General features: G+C 50.5%; 1 protein-coding gene across 1 annotated transcript in view; it reads left to right on the forward strand.

The window, feature by feature from the left end:
• Positions 1-11,663, forward strand: part of ALPK2 (alpha kinase 2) — a 224,640-nt gene extending 212,977 nt beyond the window's left edge. Inside the window, exon 12 of the mRNA XM_075327957.1 lies at positions 891-11,663. Coding sequence (XP_075184072.1) covers positions 891-1,104 — 214 coding nt within the window. The 3' untranslated portion in view covers positions 1,105-11,663. The remainder of the gene's footprint in view (positions 1-890) is intronic.
• Positions 11,664-18,841: the final 7,178 nt, after the last annotated feature.

Consider the following 18,841-nt stretch of genomic DNA (forward strand, 5'->3'; position numbering starts at 1 on the left):
GCTGCCCCTGCGCCCCTGCACCTCAACAGGCCCCATAACCCGCCTGTCAACCATCCTAACTCTCCATCATCGGGCCCCGGGACCACCAACCCCCCTACCCACGGAGGGGAGGGCCAACATCTAGCTGCTCCATACCATCACTCCCGGGATCCCCATACAGAGCAGCGGTGGTGTCCACACAATCACCACAACCGTGGATGGCGTCACGGACAATAAATCCCCTAAACCAAGCCCCCTTTTCACTCACGGGCGAGGAGCGTCGCTCGAGTCCCCGGGATCCGGCACATCGCTCGAGCCACCGAGCAGCAGAGGCCGCAGCAGCAGCGGCAGCCGGACCCGAGCAGGGGGAGAGCGCAGCGTCCCCTCCTCCGCCCGCGACATGTACCATTATTTTTTTTACATATGTTTGTCAATGGAGCTGTACGAGTTCATATTATTTTCGTGCTGACTCTGCTGCGCTATAATTTATATTGGTATCATTTTGGGGCACATATAAAATTTAGATAGTTGTGTTTTACATTTTTGGGGAAGGTGCAACAACCTAGTAATGGCAATTCTGGCATTTCAATTACTTTTTCTTTACATTAGTCAATACATTTTTATATTTTCAGAGATATTTGGTATTGAGGTTCAATGAGTAAAGATCGATGCGTCATTGCAAAGTAATGACAATAGTCTTGAGACTGGCTAGTTGCATTGTCACCCCTTGCTAAAAACCTGCTGGCCCACTTGTGATTTTTGTGCCACGTCAATTTGCAATTTGCAATGCACCCCCATTCACTCTCATTATGGTGCAATGTGACGCATCGTAATGTCACCCTCTAGCCCCAGCCTGTTTCTTATCCTCTGCTCTTTAATCCTGTAGTAATCACCTTGTTTTTATGTTTCAGATACAAAGGATTTAAAGGAAATTGCTCAGTGTCCTTTATTGATCAATTCAAGGCCTTGCATCAGTGCAACAAGTATTGTGAGATACTCGGTTTACAATCCCTAAGACCTAACACTTCGAAGCAGAAGAAGCCCAATCCCGTCAAAGAGAAGGTCCAGCCGATCCCGTCCAGCTCTCGAAAAAATCGCCAAAGCACAAAAGCAAAAAAAACATGACACTGCTTCTCCGTGGACGTGGCTATCCATCTGAACTGTCCTGTAATCCGTGACTTTCCATTTCCTGTAGGACTCTTAAGAAGTAGAGAGGACACTTATAAATCTCTTATACAGTAACTGCATGGATGTAGCGCTGTCTGCGAAACTATTGTAATAAGTATGCCACACTGATCTCTGTCATGTATAGAATAAGGAGATACGGACGTGCCTGTCCCTATAGACATTGCTGCATTAGGCTAGTCACTGTATGGTGAGTAGCGCTCTGAGTATACTGATGTATAGCTGTGATGATTGTTGGCGGGTGACTGCAAATTCCATATTTTCATGTTACGATACATTTCAAGGGTGTTTTTGAGTCAAACTATAGATATCAAGATTAAAATATATGATAGAGGTCTAATTTACATATAACTACAGTGATAGAGCTCTCATATATGTTACTGAAGAAATAGAGCACTCATATCTGTTAGTGCAGTGCTAGAGTACTCATAGATCTGTTACTAGAGCAATAGAGCTCTCATATCTGTTACTGCAATGATAGAGCGCTCATATATATGTTACTGGAGCAATAGAGCACTCATATCTGCTACTGCAGTGATAGAGCTCTCATTTATATGTTACTACAGTGATAAAGCTCTCATACTGGAGAAATAGAGTGCTCATATAGCTGTTACTGCAGTAATAGAGTGCTCATATATATGTTACTGCAGCATACATCTGTTACTGGAGCAATAGAGTACTCCTATATCTGTTACTGCAGTGATAGAGTGCTCATATATATGTTACTGGAGCAATAGAGCACTCATATATCTGTTACTGCAGTAATAGAGTGCTCATATATCTGTTACTGCAGTGATAGAGTGCTCATATATATGTTACTGCAGCATACATCTGTTACTGGAGCAATAGAGTACTCCTATATCTGTTACTGCAGTGATAGAGTGCTCATATATATGTTACTGGAGCAATAGAGCACTCATATATCTGTTACTGCAGTAATAGAGTGCTCATATATCTGTTACTGCAGTGATAGAGTGCTCATATATATGTTACTGCAGCATACATCTGTTACTGGAGCAATAGAGTACTCATATCTGTTACTGCAGTAATAGAGTGCTCATATATCTGTTACTGCAGTGATAGAGTGCTCATATATATGTTACTGCAGCATACATCTGTTACTGGAGCAATAGAGTACTCATATATCTGTTACTGCAGTAATAGAGTGCTCATATATATATATATATGATGTTACTGCAGTGATAGAGTGATCATATATGTCACTGGGGCAATAGAGCACTCATCTGTTACTGCTGTGATAGATCTCCCATATATCTGTTACTGTAGTGATAGAGCCCTCATATATACGTTAGGGTACCGTCACACTTTAAGGTGGCTTTACACACTGCAACATCGCAAACGACATCGCTGTAACGTCACCGGTTTTGTGACGTCATAGCGACCTCCCCAGCGACATTGCAGTGTGTGAAACGCATCAGCGACCTGGCCCCCGCTGTGATGTTGTGATCGCTACAAATCGTTCAGGACCATTCTTTGGTCCTTTGTTTCCCGCTGTGCAGCAAAGTTTTAGTGTGTAAAGGGGACTTTACAGCGACTTCGTTAGCGACTTCCCTTTCAAAAAGCTGCTTTACAACGTCCCCAATGACTAGCTAGGTCGTTCTGCAGGTCCGGAACGCTGTTGCGTCGTTGGCCAGGTTTGCCTGTTTGACAGCTCACCAGAGACTTCGTAGCGATCCCGGCCAGGTTGGGATCGCTGGTGGGATCGCTAGAAAGTTTCAGTGTGTAAAGGGGCCTTTAGCGACGCAGCAGCGATCCCACTAGCGATCTGACCTGGTCAGGATCGCTGCTGCGTCGCTACATGGTCGCTGGTGAGCTGTCAAACAAACAGATCTCACCAGCGACCAGTGACCAGCCCCCAGCCAGCAGCGACGTGCAAGCGACACTGCGCTTGCACGGAGCCGGCGTCTGGAAGCTGCGGACACTGGTAACTAAGGTAAACATCGGGTATGGTTAACCGATGTTTACCTTAGTTACCAGCGCACACCGCTTAGCGTGTGCAGGGAGCAGAAGCCGGCACTGGCAGCGTGAGAGCTGCGGAGGCTGGTAACAAAGGTAAATATCGGGTAACCACCTTGGTTACCCGATGTTTACCTTGGTTACAGCTTACCGCAGGCTGTCAGACGCTGGCTCCTGCTCCCTGCACATTCAGGATTGTTGCTCTCTCGCTGTCACACACAGTGATGTGTGCTTATCAGCGGGAGAGCAACAATAAAAAAACGAACCAGGGCTGTGTGTAACGAGCAGCGATCTCACAGCAGGGGCCAGATCGCTGCTCAGTGTCACACACAGCGAGATCGCTAATGAGGTAACTGCTGCGTCACAAAAACCGTGACTCAGTAGCGGTCTCGCTGTGTGTGAAGTACCCCTTACTGCGATGATAAAGCTCTCATATCTGCTACTGCAGTAATAAAGCTCTCATTTATATGTTACTACAGTGATAAAGCTCTCATACTGGAGCAATAGAGTGTTCATATATCTGTTACTGCAGTAATACAGTGCTCATATATCTGTTACTGCAGTAATAGAGTGCTCATTTATCTGCTACTGCAGTAATAGAGTGCCCATATATCTGTTACTGGAGTAATAGAGTGCCCATATATCTGTTACTGGAGTAATAGAGTGCTCATATATCTGTTACTGCAGTAATAGAGTGCTCATTTATCTGCTACTGCAGTAATAGAGTGCCCATATATCTGTTACTGGAGTAATAGAGTGCCCATATATCTGTTACTGCAGTAATAGAGTGCTCATATATCTGTTACTGCAATAACAGAGTGCCCATATATCTGTTACTGGAGTAATAGAGTGCTCATATATCTGTTACTGCAGTAATAGAGTGCCCATATATCTGTTACTGCAGTAATAGAGTGCTCATATATCTGTTACTGCAATAATAGAGTGCTCATATATCTGTTATTGCAGTGATCGAGCTACAATATACCTGTTGACACGACATTAGACTTCTCACCTTTTAGTAACTGTTGCTGCAGTGATAGATATTCTTATAGCGATTCTTATGCAGTGGTGTTGCAAGTATAGAGCTCCCTCATACCTAGTGCTGCAGTGATAGAGCTCCCTTATACCTAGTGCTGCAGTGATAGAGCTCCCTTATACCTAGTGCTGCAGTGATAGAGCTCCCTCATACTTAGCGCTGCAGAAGGCTTACGGGGGGATCTAATCACAATGTATAAATATATGAGGGGACAGTACAGAGACCTTTCCAAAGATCTTTTTACACCTAGGCCTGCGACTGGAACACGGGGGCATCCGCTACGTCTTGAGGAAAGAAGGTTTAGGCTACTTTCACACATTAGGTTTTTCCCATCAGGCACAATCCGGAAAAAAACGGTTAAAACTGATCGGGTACCGCATCCATTTTATCCCCATTGATTTGTATTGTCGCCGGATTGGGCCTGATGACCTTGCGTTGCATCCGGCTTTTTCCGGATGCGGCTTAATTAATGAATGCGGTGGCCGTATGGAACGTTTCATGCAACTTTTTTTGTCTCATAAAAAAAACCGCACAGCGCCGGGTGCGGCGCTGTGCGGCATGGTGCATAATAAAAGTCTATGCATGCCGAATCCGGTGGCATGCATCAAATGCCGGAGGCATGTACCGGATTCGGTTTTTACTTCTGAGCATGCCCAGAAGTGATTCTCTGGCCTAATCATAATCATAGACGAGGATTCTTTACTGTACGAGCAGTGAGACTATGGAACTCTCTGCCGCATGATGTTGTAATGAGTGATTCACTACTAACATTTAAGCAGAGCCTGGACGCCTTTCTTGAAAAATGTAATATTACCAGTTATGTATATTAGATTTTATGACAGGGTGTTGATCCAGGGAACTAGTCTGATTGCCGGATGTGGAGTCAGGAAGGAATTTTTTCCCCATTGGAGCTTGTTTGCCACATTGTTTTTTGTTTTTTTTTGCCTTCCTCTGGATCAACATGTTACGGGTTGAACTAGATGGACTTAAGGGGGCTTTACACGCTGCGACATCGCTAATGCGGAGTCGTTGGGGTCACGGAATTTGTGACGCACATCCGGCAGCATTAGCGATGCCGTTGCGTGTGACACCGATAAGCGATTTTGCATCGTTGCAAAAACGTGCAAAATCGCTAATCGGCGACATGGGGGTCCATTCTTAAAAATCGTTACTGCAGCAGTAATGAAGTTGTTCCTCGTTCCTGCGGCAGCACACATCGCTCTGTGTGACGCCACAGGAACGAGGAAGCTCCCCTTACCTGCCTCCCAGCCGCTATGCGGAAGGAAGGAGGTGGGCGGGATGTTACGTCCCGCTCATCTCCGCCCCTCCGCTGCTATTGGGCGGCGGTTCAGTGACGCTTCAGTGACGTCGCTGTGACGCTGCACGGACCGCCCCCTTAGAAAGGAGGCGGTTCGCCGGTCACAGCGACGTCGCCGGACAGGTAAGTATGTGTGACGGCTCTGGGCGATGTTGTGCGGCACGGGCAGCGATTTGCCCGTGTCGCGCAACAGATGGGGGCGGGTACCCACACTAGCGATATCGGGACCGATATCGCAGTGTGTAAAGTAGCCTTTAGGCCGGCTTTGCACACTACGACATCGCAGGTGGGGTCAAATCGAAAGTGACGCACATCCGGCGTCACTTGCGATGTCGTAGTGTGTAAAACCTTTTTGATACGATGAACGAGCGCAAAAACGTCGTTATCGTATCATCGGTGTAGTCTCCGACATTTCCATAATTTCGCTGCAGCGACAGGTGCGATGTTGTTCCTCGTTCCTGCGGCAGCACACATCGCTGTGTATGAAGCCACAGGAGCGAGGAACATCTCCTACCTGCCTCCCGGCTGTAATGCTATTAGCCGCCTGTCGTGTGATGTCGCTGTGACGCCGCACGGCCCACCCCCTTAGGAAGGAGGCGGTTCACCGGCCAGAGCAACATCGCAGGACAGGTGAGTGCACGTGAAGATGCCATAGCGATAATGTTCGCTACGGCAGCTATCACAAGATATCGCACGTACGACGGGGGCGGGGACTATCGTGCTCGACATCGCAGCATCGGCATGCGATGTCGTAATGTGAAAAGCCGGCCTTTCAGTCTCCCTTCAACCTTAAAAAACTATGATACTATGATACTATGATATAGAGCTCCCTCATACCTAGTGCTGCAATGATAGAGCTCCCTCATACCTAGTGCTGCAGTAATAGAGCTCCCTCATACCCAGTGCTGCAGGCATAGAGCTCCCTCACACGTATTTCTGCAGTGATTATGCTCCCTCATACCTAATGCTGCAGTAACAGAGCTCCCTCATACCTACTGCTGCAGTGATAGAGCTCTCTTATACTTAGTGCCACAGAAATAGAGCTCCCTGATACCTAGTGCTGCAGTGATAGAGCTCCTTCATACCTGGTGCTGCAGTGATACAGCTCCCTCATACCTAGTGCAGCAGTTATAGAGCTCCCTCATACCTAGTGCAGCAGTTATAGAGCTCCCTCATACCTAGTGCAGCAGTTATAGAGCTCCCTCATACCTAGTGCAGCAGTTATAGAGCTCCCTCATACCTAGTGCAGCAGTTATAGAGCTCCCTCATATCTAGTGCTGCAGTTATAGAGCTCCCTCATACCTAACGCTACAGACATAGAGCTCCCTCATACCTAGTGCTGCAGTAACAGAGCTGCCTCATACCCAGTGCTACAGGCATAGAGCTCCCTAAGACGTAGTTCTGCAGTGATAAAGCTCCCTCATACCTAGTGCTGCAGTAACAGAACTGCTCCCTCATTGCTACTGCTGCAGTGATAGAGCTCCCTTATACCTGGTGCTGCAGTGATAGAGCGCCCTCATACCTAGTGCTGCAGTGATAGAGCGCCCTCATACCTAGTGCTGCAGTGATAGAGCGCCCTCATACCTAGTGCTGCAGTAACAGAGCTGCTCCCTCATTGCTACTGCTGCAGAGATAGAGCTCCCTCATACCTAATGCTGCAGTGATAGAGCTCCCTTATACCTGGTGCTGCAGTGATAGAGCGCCCTCATACCTAGTGCTGCAGTGATAGAGCGCCCTCATACCTAGTGCTGCAGTAACAGAGCTGCTCCCTCATTGCTACTGCTGCAGAGATAGAGCTCCCTCATACCTAATGCTGCAGTGATAGAGCTCCCTCATACCTAATGCTGCAGTGATAGAGCTCCCTCATACCTAATGCTGCAGTGATAGAGCTCCCTCATACCTGGCGCTGCAGTGATAGAGCTCCCTTACACCTGGTGCTGCAGATATAGAGCTCCCTCATACCTGGCGCTAAAGTGATAGAGCTCCCTTACACCTGGTGCTGCAGTGATAGAGCTCCATGATACCCAGTGCTGCAGATATAGAGCTCCCTCATACCTGACGCTGCAGACATAGAGCTCCCTCATACCGGACGCTGAAGACATAGAGCTCCCTCATACCTGACACTGCAGACATAGAGCTGCCTCATACCTGACACTGCAGACATAGAGCTGCCTCATACCTGACACTGCAGACATAGAGCTGCCTCATACCTGACACTGCAGACATAGAGCTCCCTCATACCTGACACTGCAGACATAGAGCTGCCTCATACCGGACGCTGCAGACATAGAGCACCCTCATACCTGACACTGCAGACATAGAGCTCCCTCATACCTGACACTGCAGACATAGAGCTCCCTCATACCTGACACTGCAGACATAGAGCTCCCTCATACCTGACACTGCAGACATAGAGCTCCCTCATACCTGACACTGCAGACATAGAGCTCCCTCATACCTGACACTGTAGACATAGAGCTCCCTCATACCTGACACTGCAGACATAGAGCTCCCTCATACCTGACACTGCAGACATAGAGCTCCCTCATACCTGACACTGCAGACATAGAGCTCCCTCATACCTGACACTGCAGACATAGAGTTCCCTCATACCTGACACTGCAGACATAGAGCTCCCTCATACCTGACACTGCAGACATAGAGCTCCCTCATACCTGACACTGCAGACATAGAGCTCCCTCATACCTGACACTGCAGACATAGAGCTCCCTCATACCTGACACTGCAGACATAGAGCTCCCTCATACCTGACACTGCAGACATAGAGTTCCCTCATACCTGACACTGCAGACATAGAGCTCCCTCATACCTGACACTGCAGACATAGAGCTCCCTCATACCTGACACTGCAGACATAGAGCTCCCTCATACCTGACACTGTAGACATAGAGCTCCCTCATACCTGACGCTGTAGACATAGAGCTCCCTCATACCGGACGCTGCAGACATAGAGCTCCCTCATACCTGACACTGCAGACATAGAGCTCCCTCATACCGGACGCTGCAGACATAGAGCTGCCTCATACCGGACGCTGCAGACATAGAGCTCCCTCATACCTGACACTGCAGACATAGAGCTCCCTCATACCTGACACTGCAGACATAGAGCTGCCTCATACCGGACGCTGCAGACATAGAGCTCCCTCATACCTGACACTGCAGACATAGAGCTCCCTCATACCGGACGCTGCAGACATAGAGCTCCCTCATACCTGACACTGCAGACATACAGCTCCCTCATACCGGACGCTGCAGACATAGAGCTCCCTCATACCTGACACTGCAGACATAGAGCTCCCTCATACCTGACACTGCAGACATAGAGCTCCCTCATACCGGACGCTGCAGACATAGAGCTGCCTCATACCGGACGCTGCAGACATAGAGCTCCCTCATACCTGACACTGCAGACATAGAGCTCCCTCATACCTGACACTGCAGACATAGAGCTCCCTCATACCTGACACTGCAGACATAGAGCTCCCTCATACCGGACGCTGCAGACATAGAGCTGCCTCATACCGGACGCTGCAGACATAGAGCTGCCTCATACCTGACACTGCAGACATAGAGCTCCCTCATACCGGACGCTGCAGACATAGAGCTGCCTCATACCTGACACTGCAGACATAGAGCTGCCTCATACCGGACGCTGCAGACATAGAGCTCCCTCATACCTGACACTGCAGACATAGAGCTCCCTCATACCGGACGCTGCAGACATAGAGCTGCCTCATACCTGACACTGCAGACATAGAGCTCCCTCATACCTGACACTGCAGACATAGAGCTCCCTCATACCGGACGCTGCAGACATAGAGCACCCTCATACCTGACACTGCAGACATAGAGCACCCTCATACCGGACGCTGCAGACATAGAGCTCCCTCATACCTGACACTGCAGACATAGAGCTCCCTCATACCTGACACTGCAGACATAGAGCACCCTCATACCGGACGCTGCAGACATAGAGCTGCCTCATACCTGACACTGCAGACATAGAGCTCCCTCATACCTGACACTGCAGACATAGAGCTCCCTCATACCGGACGCTGCAGACATAGAGCACCCTCATACCTGACACTGCAGACATAGAGCTCCCTCATACCTGACACTGCAGACATAGAGCTCCCTCATACCTGACACTGCAGACATAGAGCACCCTCATACGTGACACTGCAGACATAGAGCTCCCTCATACCTGACACTGCAGACATAGAGCTCCCTCATACCGGACGCTGCAGACATAGAGCACTCTCATACCTGACACTGCAGACATAGAGCTCCTTCATACCTGACACTGCAGACATAAGCTCCCTCATACCTGACACTGCAGACATAGAGCTCCCTCATACCTGACACTGCAGACATAGAGCTCCCTCATACCGGACGCTGCAGACATAGAGCACCCTCATACCTGACACTGCAGACATAGAGCACCCTCATACCGGACGCTGCAGACATAGAGCTCCCTCATACCTGACACTGCAGACATAGAGCTCCCTCATACCTGACGCTGCAGACATAGAGCTCCCTCATACCTGACACTGCAGACATAGAGCACCCTCATACCGGACGCTGCAGACATAGAGCTGCCTCATACCTGACACTGCAGACATAGAGCTCCCTCATACCTGACACTGCAGACATAGAGCTCCCTCATACCGGACGCTGCAGACATAGAGCACCCTCATACCTGACACTGCAGACATAGAGCTCCCTCATACCTGACACTGCAGACATAGAGCTCCCTCATACCTGACACTGCAGACATAGAGCACCCTCATACGTGACACTGCAGACATAGAGCTCCCTCATACCTGACACTGCAGACATAGAGCTCCCTCATACCTGACACTGCAGACATAGAGCTCCCTCATACCGGACGCTGCAGACATAGAGCACTCTCATACCTGACACTGCAGACATAGAGCTCCTTCATACCTGACACTGCAGACATAAGCTCCCTCATACCGGACGCTGCAGACATAGAGCACCCTCATACCTGACACTGCAGACATAGAGCTCCCTCATACCTGACACTGCAGACATAGAGCTCCCTCATACCGGACGCTGCAGACATAGAGCACCCTCATACCTGACACTGCAGACATAGAGCTCCCTCATACCTGACACTGCAGACATAGAGCACCCTCATACCGGACGCTGCAGACATAGAGCTCCCTCATACCTGACACTGCAGACATAGAGTTCCCTCATACCGGACGCTGCAGACATAGAGCTCCCTCATACCTGACGCTGCAGACATAGAGCTGCCTCATACGTGACACTGCAGACATAGAGCTCCCTCATACCTGACACTGCAGACATAGAGCTCCCTCATACCGGACGCTGCAGACATAGAGCACTCTCATACCTGACACTGCAGACATAGAGCTCCTTCATACCTGACACTGCAGACATAAGCTCCCTCATACCGGACGCTGCAGACATAGAGCACCCTCATACCTGACACTGCAGACATAGAGCTCCCTCATACCTGACACTGCAGACATAGAGCTCCCTCATACCGGACGCTGCAGACATAGAGCACCCTCATACCTGACACTGCAGACATAGAGCACCCTCATACCTGACACTGCAGACATAGAGCACCCTCATACCGGACGCTGCAGACATAGAGCACCCTCATACCTGACACTGCAGACATAGAGCTCCCTCATACCTGACACTGCAGACATAGAGCACCCTCATACCGGACGCTGCAGACATAGAGCTCCCTCATACCTGACACTGCAGACATAGAGCTCCCTCATACCTGACACTGCAGACATAGAGCACCCTCATACCGGACGCTGCAGACATAGAGCACCCTCATACCTGACACTGCAGACATAGAGCACCCTCATACCGGACGCTGCAGACATAGAGCTCCCTCATACCTGTTTCTCAGTGTAATGCGCTAATTTTGTGTTATGATAAATAAGATGTAATAATGCTTTTATAAACTGTATATTTATTGCAATTAATAGAATATTCTGACTCCCTACTATGCAGTGTTCTGTGATCTCTTTTACTGTAGTTTCCAATGTAAATTGTGTCGCCTGGTTTATTCCTCATGTTAGTAAATGTTATGTACAGAGAATTACTGAATTACTTTGCTCATAAATATGATAATTTCTCAGCGTGGCTTTAGTGATCATCATTGGACCCTCGTCCCTTCCTGTCAGCATGCATGGATTGGCCAAAACAAGTCTGTGCAGCATAAAAGTGCAGTCTCTTGTGCCCGTGATAACATGGCGGTCACTTTGTGGTTGCTAGGCAACCTGAATTACCGCAGCCTGCGAAATATGGGGATTGATATTAGGGATTAATTAGCAACAAAAGCTTAGCATACAACTGACTCGCCCACCCCAGGGCTATGGGACACCCGGTGCCGGGCTGGACTAGTCCGGTGGTAGTCAGTGGTGGCTGGGCCCGGCTCCGTGGCCCTGGTGGGTATCAGTAGAATATGTGGCTTGATGAATAAAGTTTGTGTTTGTGACGCCACCTGTGGTCTGCGGCTATTAAGCCGCCGCTGCTGTGTGAGGCCTCCGGGGTGATGTTATAGCAGCAATGTTGGTACTGCTCCCCACAGGTGGAGCGGAGCCCCGGGGACACTGTTAGTGCTCGTGAAAGTCTATGGGGTTGTGTGGCCAACACGGTGCAGGGCCGACAGGCAATGAAAGAACCAGGCACAAACAACAGTCTCTTTACCTTTTCCTCTTTTACTTTGGAAACAGTCCAGTCCTGGGAGACCGTTACAGGTGGTGATGGGGATCCGGTCGGCCTGGAAGTACTTGGGGTGATCTTTCTGGCCAGCTGAGTATGAGGCCTACTCCTGTACTTTTCTTTGTTATGATAGGACCCTGCTTCTCTGAATCCAGCAATGGCCCTCTTTGCTGCTGGGACTGATGGCACGTCCCTTTCCCTCTGTGGTAGGCTGCGCAGGCCCTCTCTGGTGCTTCTCTGCTGGAGTCCACACCGGGCCTTGATGCTGCAGCTGTACCTTTGGGATGTTTTTGGGCCAGGTGCTTGCAGCTCTCCTGCCCTTCGGATTCGGCTACCAGGGAGTATGCTTAAGCCCTGGTGGCCACAGACTCCGATGTCCGAGTCTCTCTGCTGCCTCTCAGCTACTCCTGCTTCCCTGGGCCAAGCTACTCTAGCTCTAGGCCCCAGATTCACAGGACAGCTCACTCTGCGTCTGCTTCCCTCCACTTCTCCCTACAGACTGAACACTACTTCCTCCCCCAGGCCAGACTTGAGGAAGGCTCCCTGGAATTCCAGGTTCAGAGCTCCCCCTGCTGGCCGGAGGGAGAACTGCGTTGGGTGTTAAACTTGCTGGCCAATGGACCTCCCAATTACCTCCAGGCTCAGCATTAACCCTTTGGAAGGGCAATGCTGTTGTGGCGACCAGGTCCTGGGGCACCACACTCCCCCTTAGTTAAATTCAGTACTCCCGGACTGTGAAAACAAACACAACATGTTACAACATCTCATCCCATTATGGGAGGCGCATTACTTAAACGTTACAAACTTAAACACTACTATAAGAGTCCAGTGTGGCTCCCTGCCGGGTGTCCATTACACTGCTCCATGGGGGACCCGCCGCGATCAAACCCCCAACGTAGGCTCTGGGCGTGCGTCAGAGCATTGATGACCCCACTCTATGCACGCCGGACGGGTTTTTCTTCAGGGGTGTTGAGCACACGGGTGCTAACTATGAACAATTTAGGTGTTGGCCACCCATAGTCCAGTGGCCCAATTGTCCATTTACTTAATCGCCTAAGACAAAAAAGCATTTTATACACAACATTACAGACATTTCACATAACTATTTACATTCTGTTAGGTATTTTACTTTCTATGTTCTATACCTTGGAGGGGGCTGTCCCCGAGTGCTACGTTGGGACCGGCGTAGCTCTGGGGTTTGTCCCTGACTACTTAGAGTGTCTGCCCCCCCCGTGTGATTGGTAGGCCTAACCCTGACAGGGATACATGTCGGTTGCCTACGGGATCTCAGATTCGCCAAGGGTACGGCAGGTTCACCACTGGCAGGGGGTTGAACCTCCTGTTCCACTGCTGGCGTGTCACCTCGTGTTGGAGCGGCCGGTTCTTTAGGTGGATCTGGAACCTCTTCTGTTTCTGGCTCGACCAACTGCGGGAACGTCAAGACTGGTACCACTATGGCATTGTTTATTCGGGTCCAAGTTTTGGGGAATTTTCCAAGGATTGTTTGGATCATCTCTTCCTCTTTTTCTTGACTTTGGGGACTTTCTTGTACTTCTTCTACTTCTTTTTGGGTTCTGCACCGTTCAGGGCACGCTTTCAGGCGGTCCCGAGAAACTGCTTGATAGGTCTTGCCTTCATCCTTGCTTATGAGGCATACCTTACTATTGTCAAAGTTGGAGGGGATAATGGTGTAGGGCTCGTTTTCCCACTGATCATCCAATTTATGCGTCCTCCGCTTCTTCTTGAGGACTTGTTCTTCAGGTGCTAAGGGAGTTGCTGGGGCTGTTTGATTGTAATGCTGCTCTTGTCTCGTTCTTGCTTGAGACAGGCTCCTCTCTACGTATTCCTGGACCTTACGGTACCGCTGCTGCCGCTCTGTATCCCAATCCTCTATTTCCTGAACCGCCTCAGGTGACACAGTCCCCATCTCAAAGTCTACAGGTAACTTGCCAGGTCTGGCTCGCATCAGGTAAGCAGGGCTGCAGTTGGTCAAATTTACCGGGATATGGTTGTACAAGTCTACCAGATCTGGTAATTTTTCTGGCCATTGGTTTCTTTCTTCCAAAGGTAGAGTCTTGAGCATGTCAATAACCACATGGTTCATCTTCTCGCACAATCCATTGGTTTGGGGGTGGTACGGTGTGGTTCTGATTTTCTTACAACCGTACATGTTACAGAACTCTTGGAACACTTCTGCCTCGAATGCAGGACCCTGATCAGTCAGTACCCTTTCAGGGTAACCGTGAGGTCGACAAAAGTAGGCCTGAAATGCTCTCGCTGCTGTTCTGGCTGTCTGGTCCTTCACTGGCACTACTACCAGGAAACGAGAGTAATGGTCCACAATGGTGAGGGCGTACACATAGCCTCACCGGCTTGGTGTTAACTTCACGTGGTCCAGGGCCACCAACTCCAGGGGCTGCTTCGTGACAATTGGCTGTAGGGGAGACCTCTGGCTGGCATCATCTTTCCGCCTCAGGTTACACGGACCACAGTCTCGGCACCACTTCTCGACTGTCTTCCTCATGTGCACCCAGTAGAACCGATCACGGAGTAGGGTCTCCAACTTCTTCCACCCGAAGTGTCCTGCATTATCATGATAAGCTGCTAGGACCATTGGAGCATCCCTCTGCGGAACCACTATCTGCCAGACGAGTTCATTCGTTCGCCAGTTAACATATCTCTTACAGAGCTTGCCTTGATAGGTGAACAGTCGTCCCCTCTCCTTCCACAACTGCTGGGCTTCTTCTGGAGCATCTGGGCCAAGATGAGTCTCAGCTTGTGCTAGCTTTTCTTTGACCAATCGCACGGCCGGGTCACCGTTCTGTGTCTCTTCCCAATTATGGTGGAGTAATGGGTTGACCGAGACCTCGTGCTGGCTCGAGCGCTTCACTCCTACAGCATGCTCACACTGGGAAACACCTTGGTGATGGAAAGCCGGTAACTCTATCTCTTCGAGTTCATCCAGGTCTTCTCCAGACTCGGGTAAGTGAGGCATTCTGGACAGCGCATCAGCATTGTTATTCTTCTTGCCAGCCCGATACTTGATGGTAAAGTCAAAGTTAGACAGCCGGGCCATCCATCGCTGTTCCAACGCACCTAACTTGGCTGTTGCCAGGTGTGTCAACGGATTGTTGTCCGTGAAGATGGTGAACTTGGCCGATGCCAGATAGTGCTTGAAGCGTTCAGTCACTGCCCAAATAATAGCGAGGAACTCTAGCTTGAAGGAACTGTAGTTTTCTGGATTGCTTTCTGTGGGCCGAAGCTTCCTACTGGCGTACGCTATCACCCTCTCTCTGCCTCCCTGCACCTGGGACAGAACTGCTCCCAGTCCCACGTTGCTGGCGTCTGTATACAGTACAAACGGCTGGCTGTAGTCAGGGTAGGCCAGAATTTCTTCTCCCGTGAGAGCCCCTTTCAGCCGGACAAAGGATGTTTCTAGTTGGCTGCTCCATTCAAATGGAGGGCTCTGCTTCTTAGCCTGCTTTGGCTGGCCCACCAGGAGATCTTGAAGGGGCGCTGCTATCTTAGTGAAACCATCAATGAACCTTCGGTAGTAGCCCACCAGCCCAAGGAACTGCCGCACCTCCTTTACCGTGGTGGGTCTTGGCCAGTCCTTGATTACGGTGACTTTCTCCGGATCAGGTGCCACACCCTCTGCGCTGACCACATGACCCAGGTACTGTACCTTTGGCTTCAAGAGGTGACATTTGGACGGCTTTATCTTCAGGCCATATTTCGACAAGGACTCAAACACTTCTGCTAAGTGCCTCAGGTGGTCTTCATAAGTCTTGGAGTAGACTATGACGTCATCCAGGTACAACAGCACGGTTTCAAAGTTGTGGTGGCCCAAGCAGCACTCCATCAACCTTTGGAATGTCCCTGGGGCGTTACAGAGCCCGAATGGCATACAGTTGAACTCACAGAGGCCCATTGGTGTCGTGAATGCAGTCTTCTCCTTGTCCGCCTCTGCCACGGGAACCTGCCAATACCCACTGGTGAGATCCAAGGTGGAGAAATAGTTAGCTGACTTTAAGACTGTTAGTGACTCCTCTATTCTGGGCAGTGGATAAGCATCTTTATGTGTAATGCGGTTAATTTGCCTGTAAACTACACACATTGTCATTGTACCATCTTTTTTCTTTACGAGCACTAGTGGAGCTGCCCAGGGGCTACAACTATCTCTGATAACCCCAGCCTCCTTCATTTCCCGTAACATTTCTTTGGCACGCTGATACTGTGCGGGGGGTACAGGGGCGGTATCTCTCTTTAATGGGATGATGATCACCCGTGGGGATTTGATGTTTAACCCCTTTCACCTGCCCAAAATCTAGGGGGTGTTTGCTGAAGACCCGCTCGTACTCCTGTACCACCCGGTAAACCCCATGCTTTTGGTGTGAGGGGGTGGAGTCGGTGCCCACATGTAATTTTTGGCACCAGTCTTCTAGCTGCCCCTTGGAGCCATTGTCTTCCGCCTGGTCGGACGGGATCAAGGGTTCCACTGCTTTGATGGTATTGTTGCTGACAGTGTACAGTTTTGCTACCGTGGCGTACCGGGGCAATTTGGCTTCCTCCTCCCCACAATTCAGGACACAGACGGGCACTCTCCCCTTTCGGACGTCTGCTACCCCTCTGGCTATCAGGACTCCAGGCCTACTGTCTGAATACACCGGTTCTACCAAGGCATGGTAGTCCTGACCCTTGAGGCCTATTGCTGCCCGACACCATATCAACATTTCACTTCTTGGGGGTATTGCAATGGGGAGGGGGTCACTTACCCTCACACTGCCAATTTCTCCTCCGGCCAGCTCTACCTGCTGCCTCCTCATCAGGGCTCGGATCTCCCTCTGTAGGGCACGCTGCTGCCCGGAGCTGGCAGTTTCAGACGCCTGTTGCAACAAAATTATCACTTCAGCAATACAATTTTCTATCACATTTATACCAATGGTTAGCAGTGGGTCAGATTCTTTGCGATCAATATCTACAATTATCATCCCCTGACATGGCAATTCTACCCGCCCCACTTTAATGGTTACTTCTTTGTACCCAATTTGAGGCAAGGGCTGACCATTACTGGCCACAATTGTTAAATCATCATCTGGGCCATGGTCAATGTCTGAATCAGCCCAATATCTTTTGTACAGTTTATAGGGGATGGTTGTTACCTGGTACCCCGTATCCAGGAGAGCATTCAAAGGGATCCCATCCAGCACAATAGGAAGGACCGGTCGTCCTCCCACATACTTGCTGCGGCTGGGGGTTGAGCCGGGCTTCCTTACACCTGGGGGTCGGCTCCTGGCCCCAGGCTCGGCCCATTTAAAGGACAGTGTCGTGCAATGTGGCCCGCCTGGCTGCAGCGGCGGCAGATCGGTTGTCCCGTTGAATCATACCGGTCTGTGTCTCTGCCTCGGGTCGGCGGAATCCTCCTCTGTCGCATCCATGGGACGTCATCTGGGCTGGAGGCCAACTCGATTCTTGCAGGTGATGGGGTCACTTGTAGAGACTGCACGGTCTTGGCAAGGGCAGCTACAGTTTTGGTCAGCTCCCGGACCTGCTGTCTGAGCTCTGCAGTGGGATCCTTTTCCAGGGACTGCGCCTCGGCCCCTGCAGCAGCTGGTGTTGCAGGCACCACCCCAGGGTACGTGATAGCAAGAGGCCGGAGGGATACTGGGTCATTCGGTGTAGATTCTCTCAGTACCCGGATGGCCTGGTCCTTAAACTTTGCAAAGTCCAGAGCAGGGTTCTGCAGGACCATGATACGCAGCTGGGTCCTGTGGGCATCTGACAGGAGCCCCTCTATGAACTGCTCAGTTAGGAGTTTGTCTTCTTCACGTACACTCTCTGGGTCCACCTGTTTAACTGCTTTCAGGGCCTCCTGCAAGTTTAAGGCATAGTCCCTTATGCTGTCTGTGGCCCGTTGTTTGCACCCAAAGAATCTCATCTTTATTTCTGCTGCAGTGCGGGTGTCAAAAGTACTCTTTAGCTTGGCCAGTATCTGGGTTACTGTCCCTTTATCTGTATCAGGCCAGGACTTCACTTCACGCTGGGCCGCGCCGGCTAGCTGCCCCATTAATATGCCCACCTTCTGGCTCTCAGTCAGCGGATACACCCGGAACAAGCTGTGCAGGCTTTCTCTGAAGTCGCTCAAGGTATGGGACTCCCCGGAGTACTGCGGCAGCCATTCCGCTCCCGGGATGTACGGCATTGTGATCGGCATTACCGGCGCTACAGCGGGGGCTGGGGCGACGGCGACTGGGATTGCGTCGGCTGGTGCTGCGGCGTCTCGGGCTATGGCAGCCACCTGCCCTCCCTCTGAGTCGGACATCTTCCTCCCCCTTAGTGAACCTTACCAGGCTCCGTTCACTTTTCAAATTCCCTTCTGGGTCACGCGGGGTTAACAGCGCTCTGCTCTGATGGCGCGCTCCCTTCGCGCTCTTTGTCAGAGACGCCCCCCTTCTTCCTGCGCTCAGCGGGGCTAATGGCGGCGGCAGTTTTCAAACAGTGAAAGACGCAGTAACACAGTCTTTTAAGCGCAATTCTTCAGGCGCACAGTACCCGGTGGGACCGGGCACGAAATCCTGTTCGTGACGCCA

Source organism: Anomaloglossus baeobatrachus, chromosome 1 (genome assembly GCF_048569485.1).
Source record: "Anomaloglossus baeobatrachus isolate aAnoBae1 chromosome 1, aAnoBae1.hap1, whole genome shotgun sequence".
Classification (NCBI taxonomy): domain Eukaryota; kingdom Metazoa; phylum Chordata; class Amphibia; order Anura; family Aromobatidae; genus Anomaloglossus; species Anomaloglossus baeobatrachus.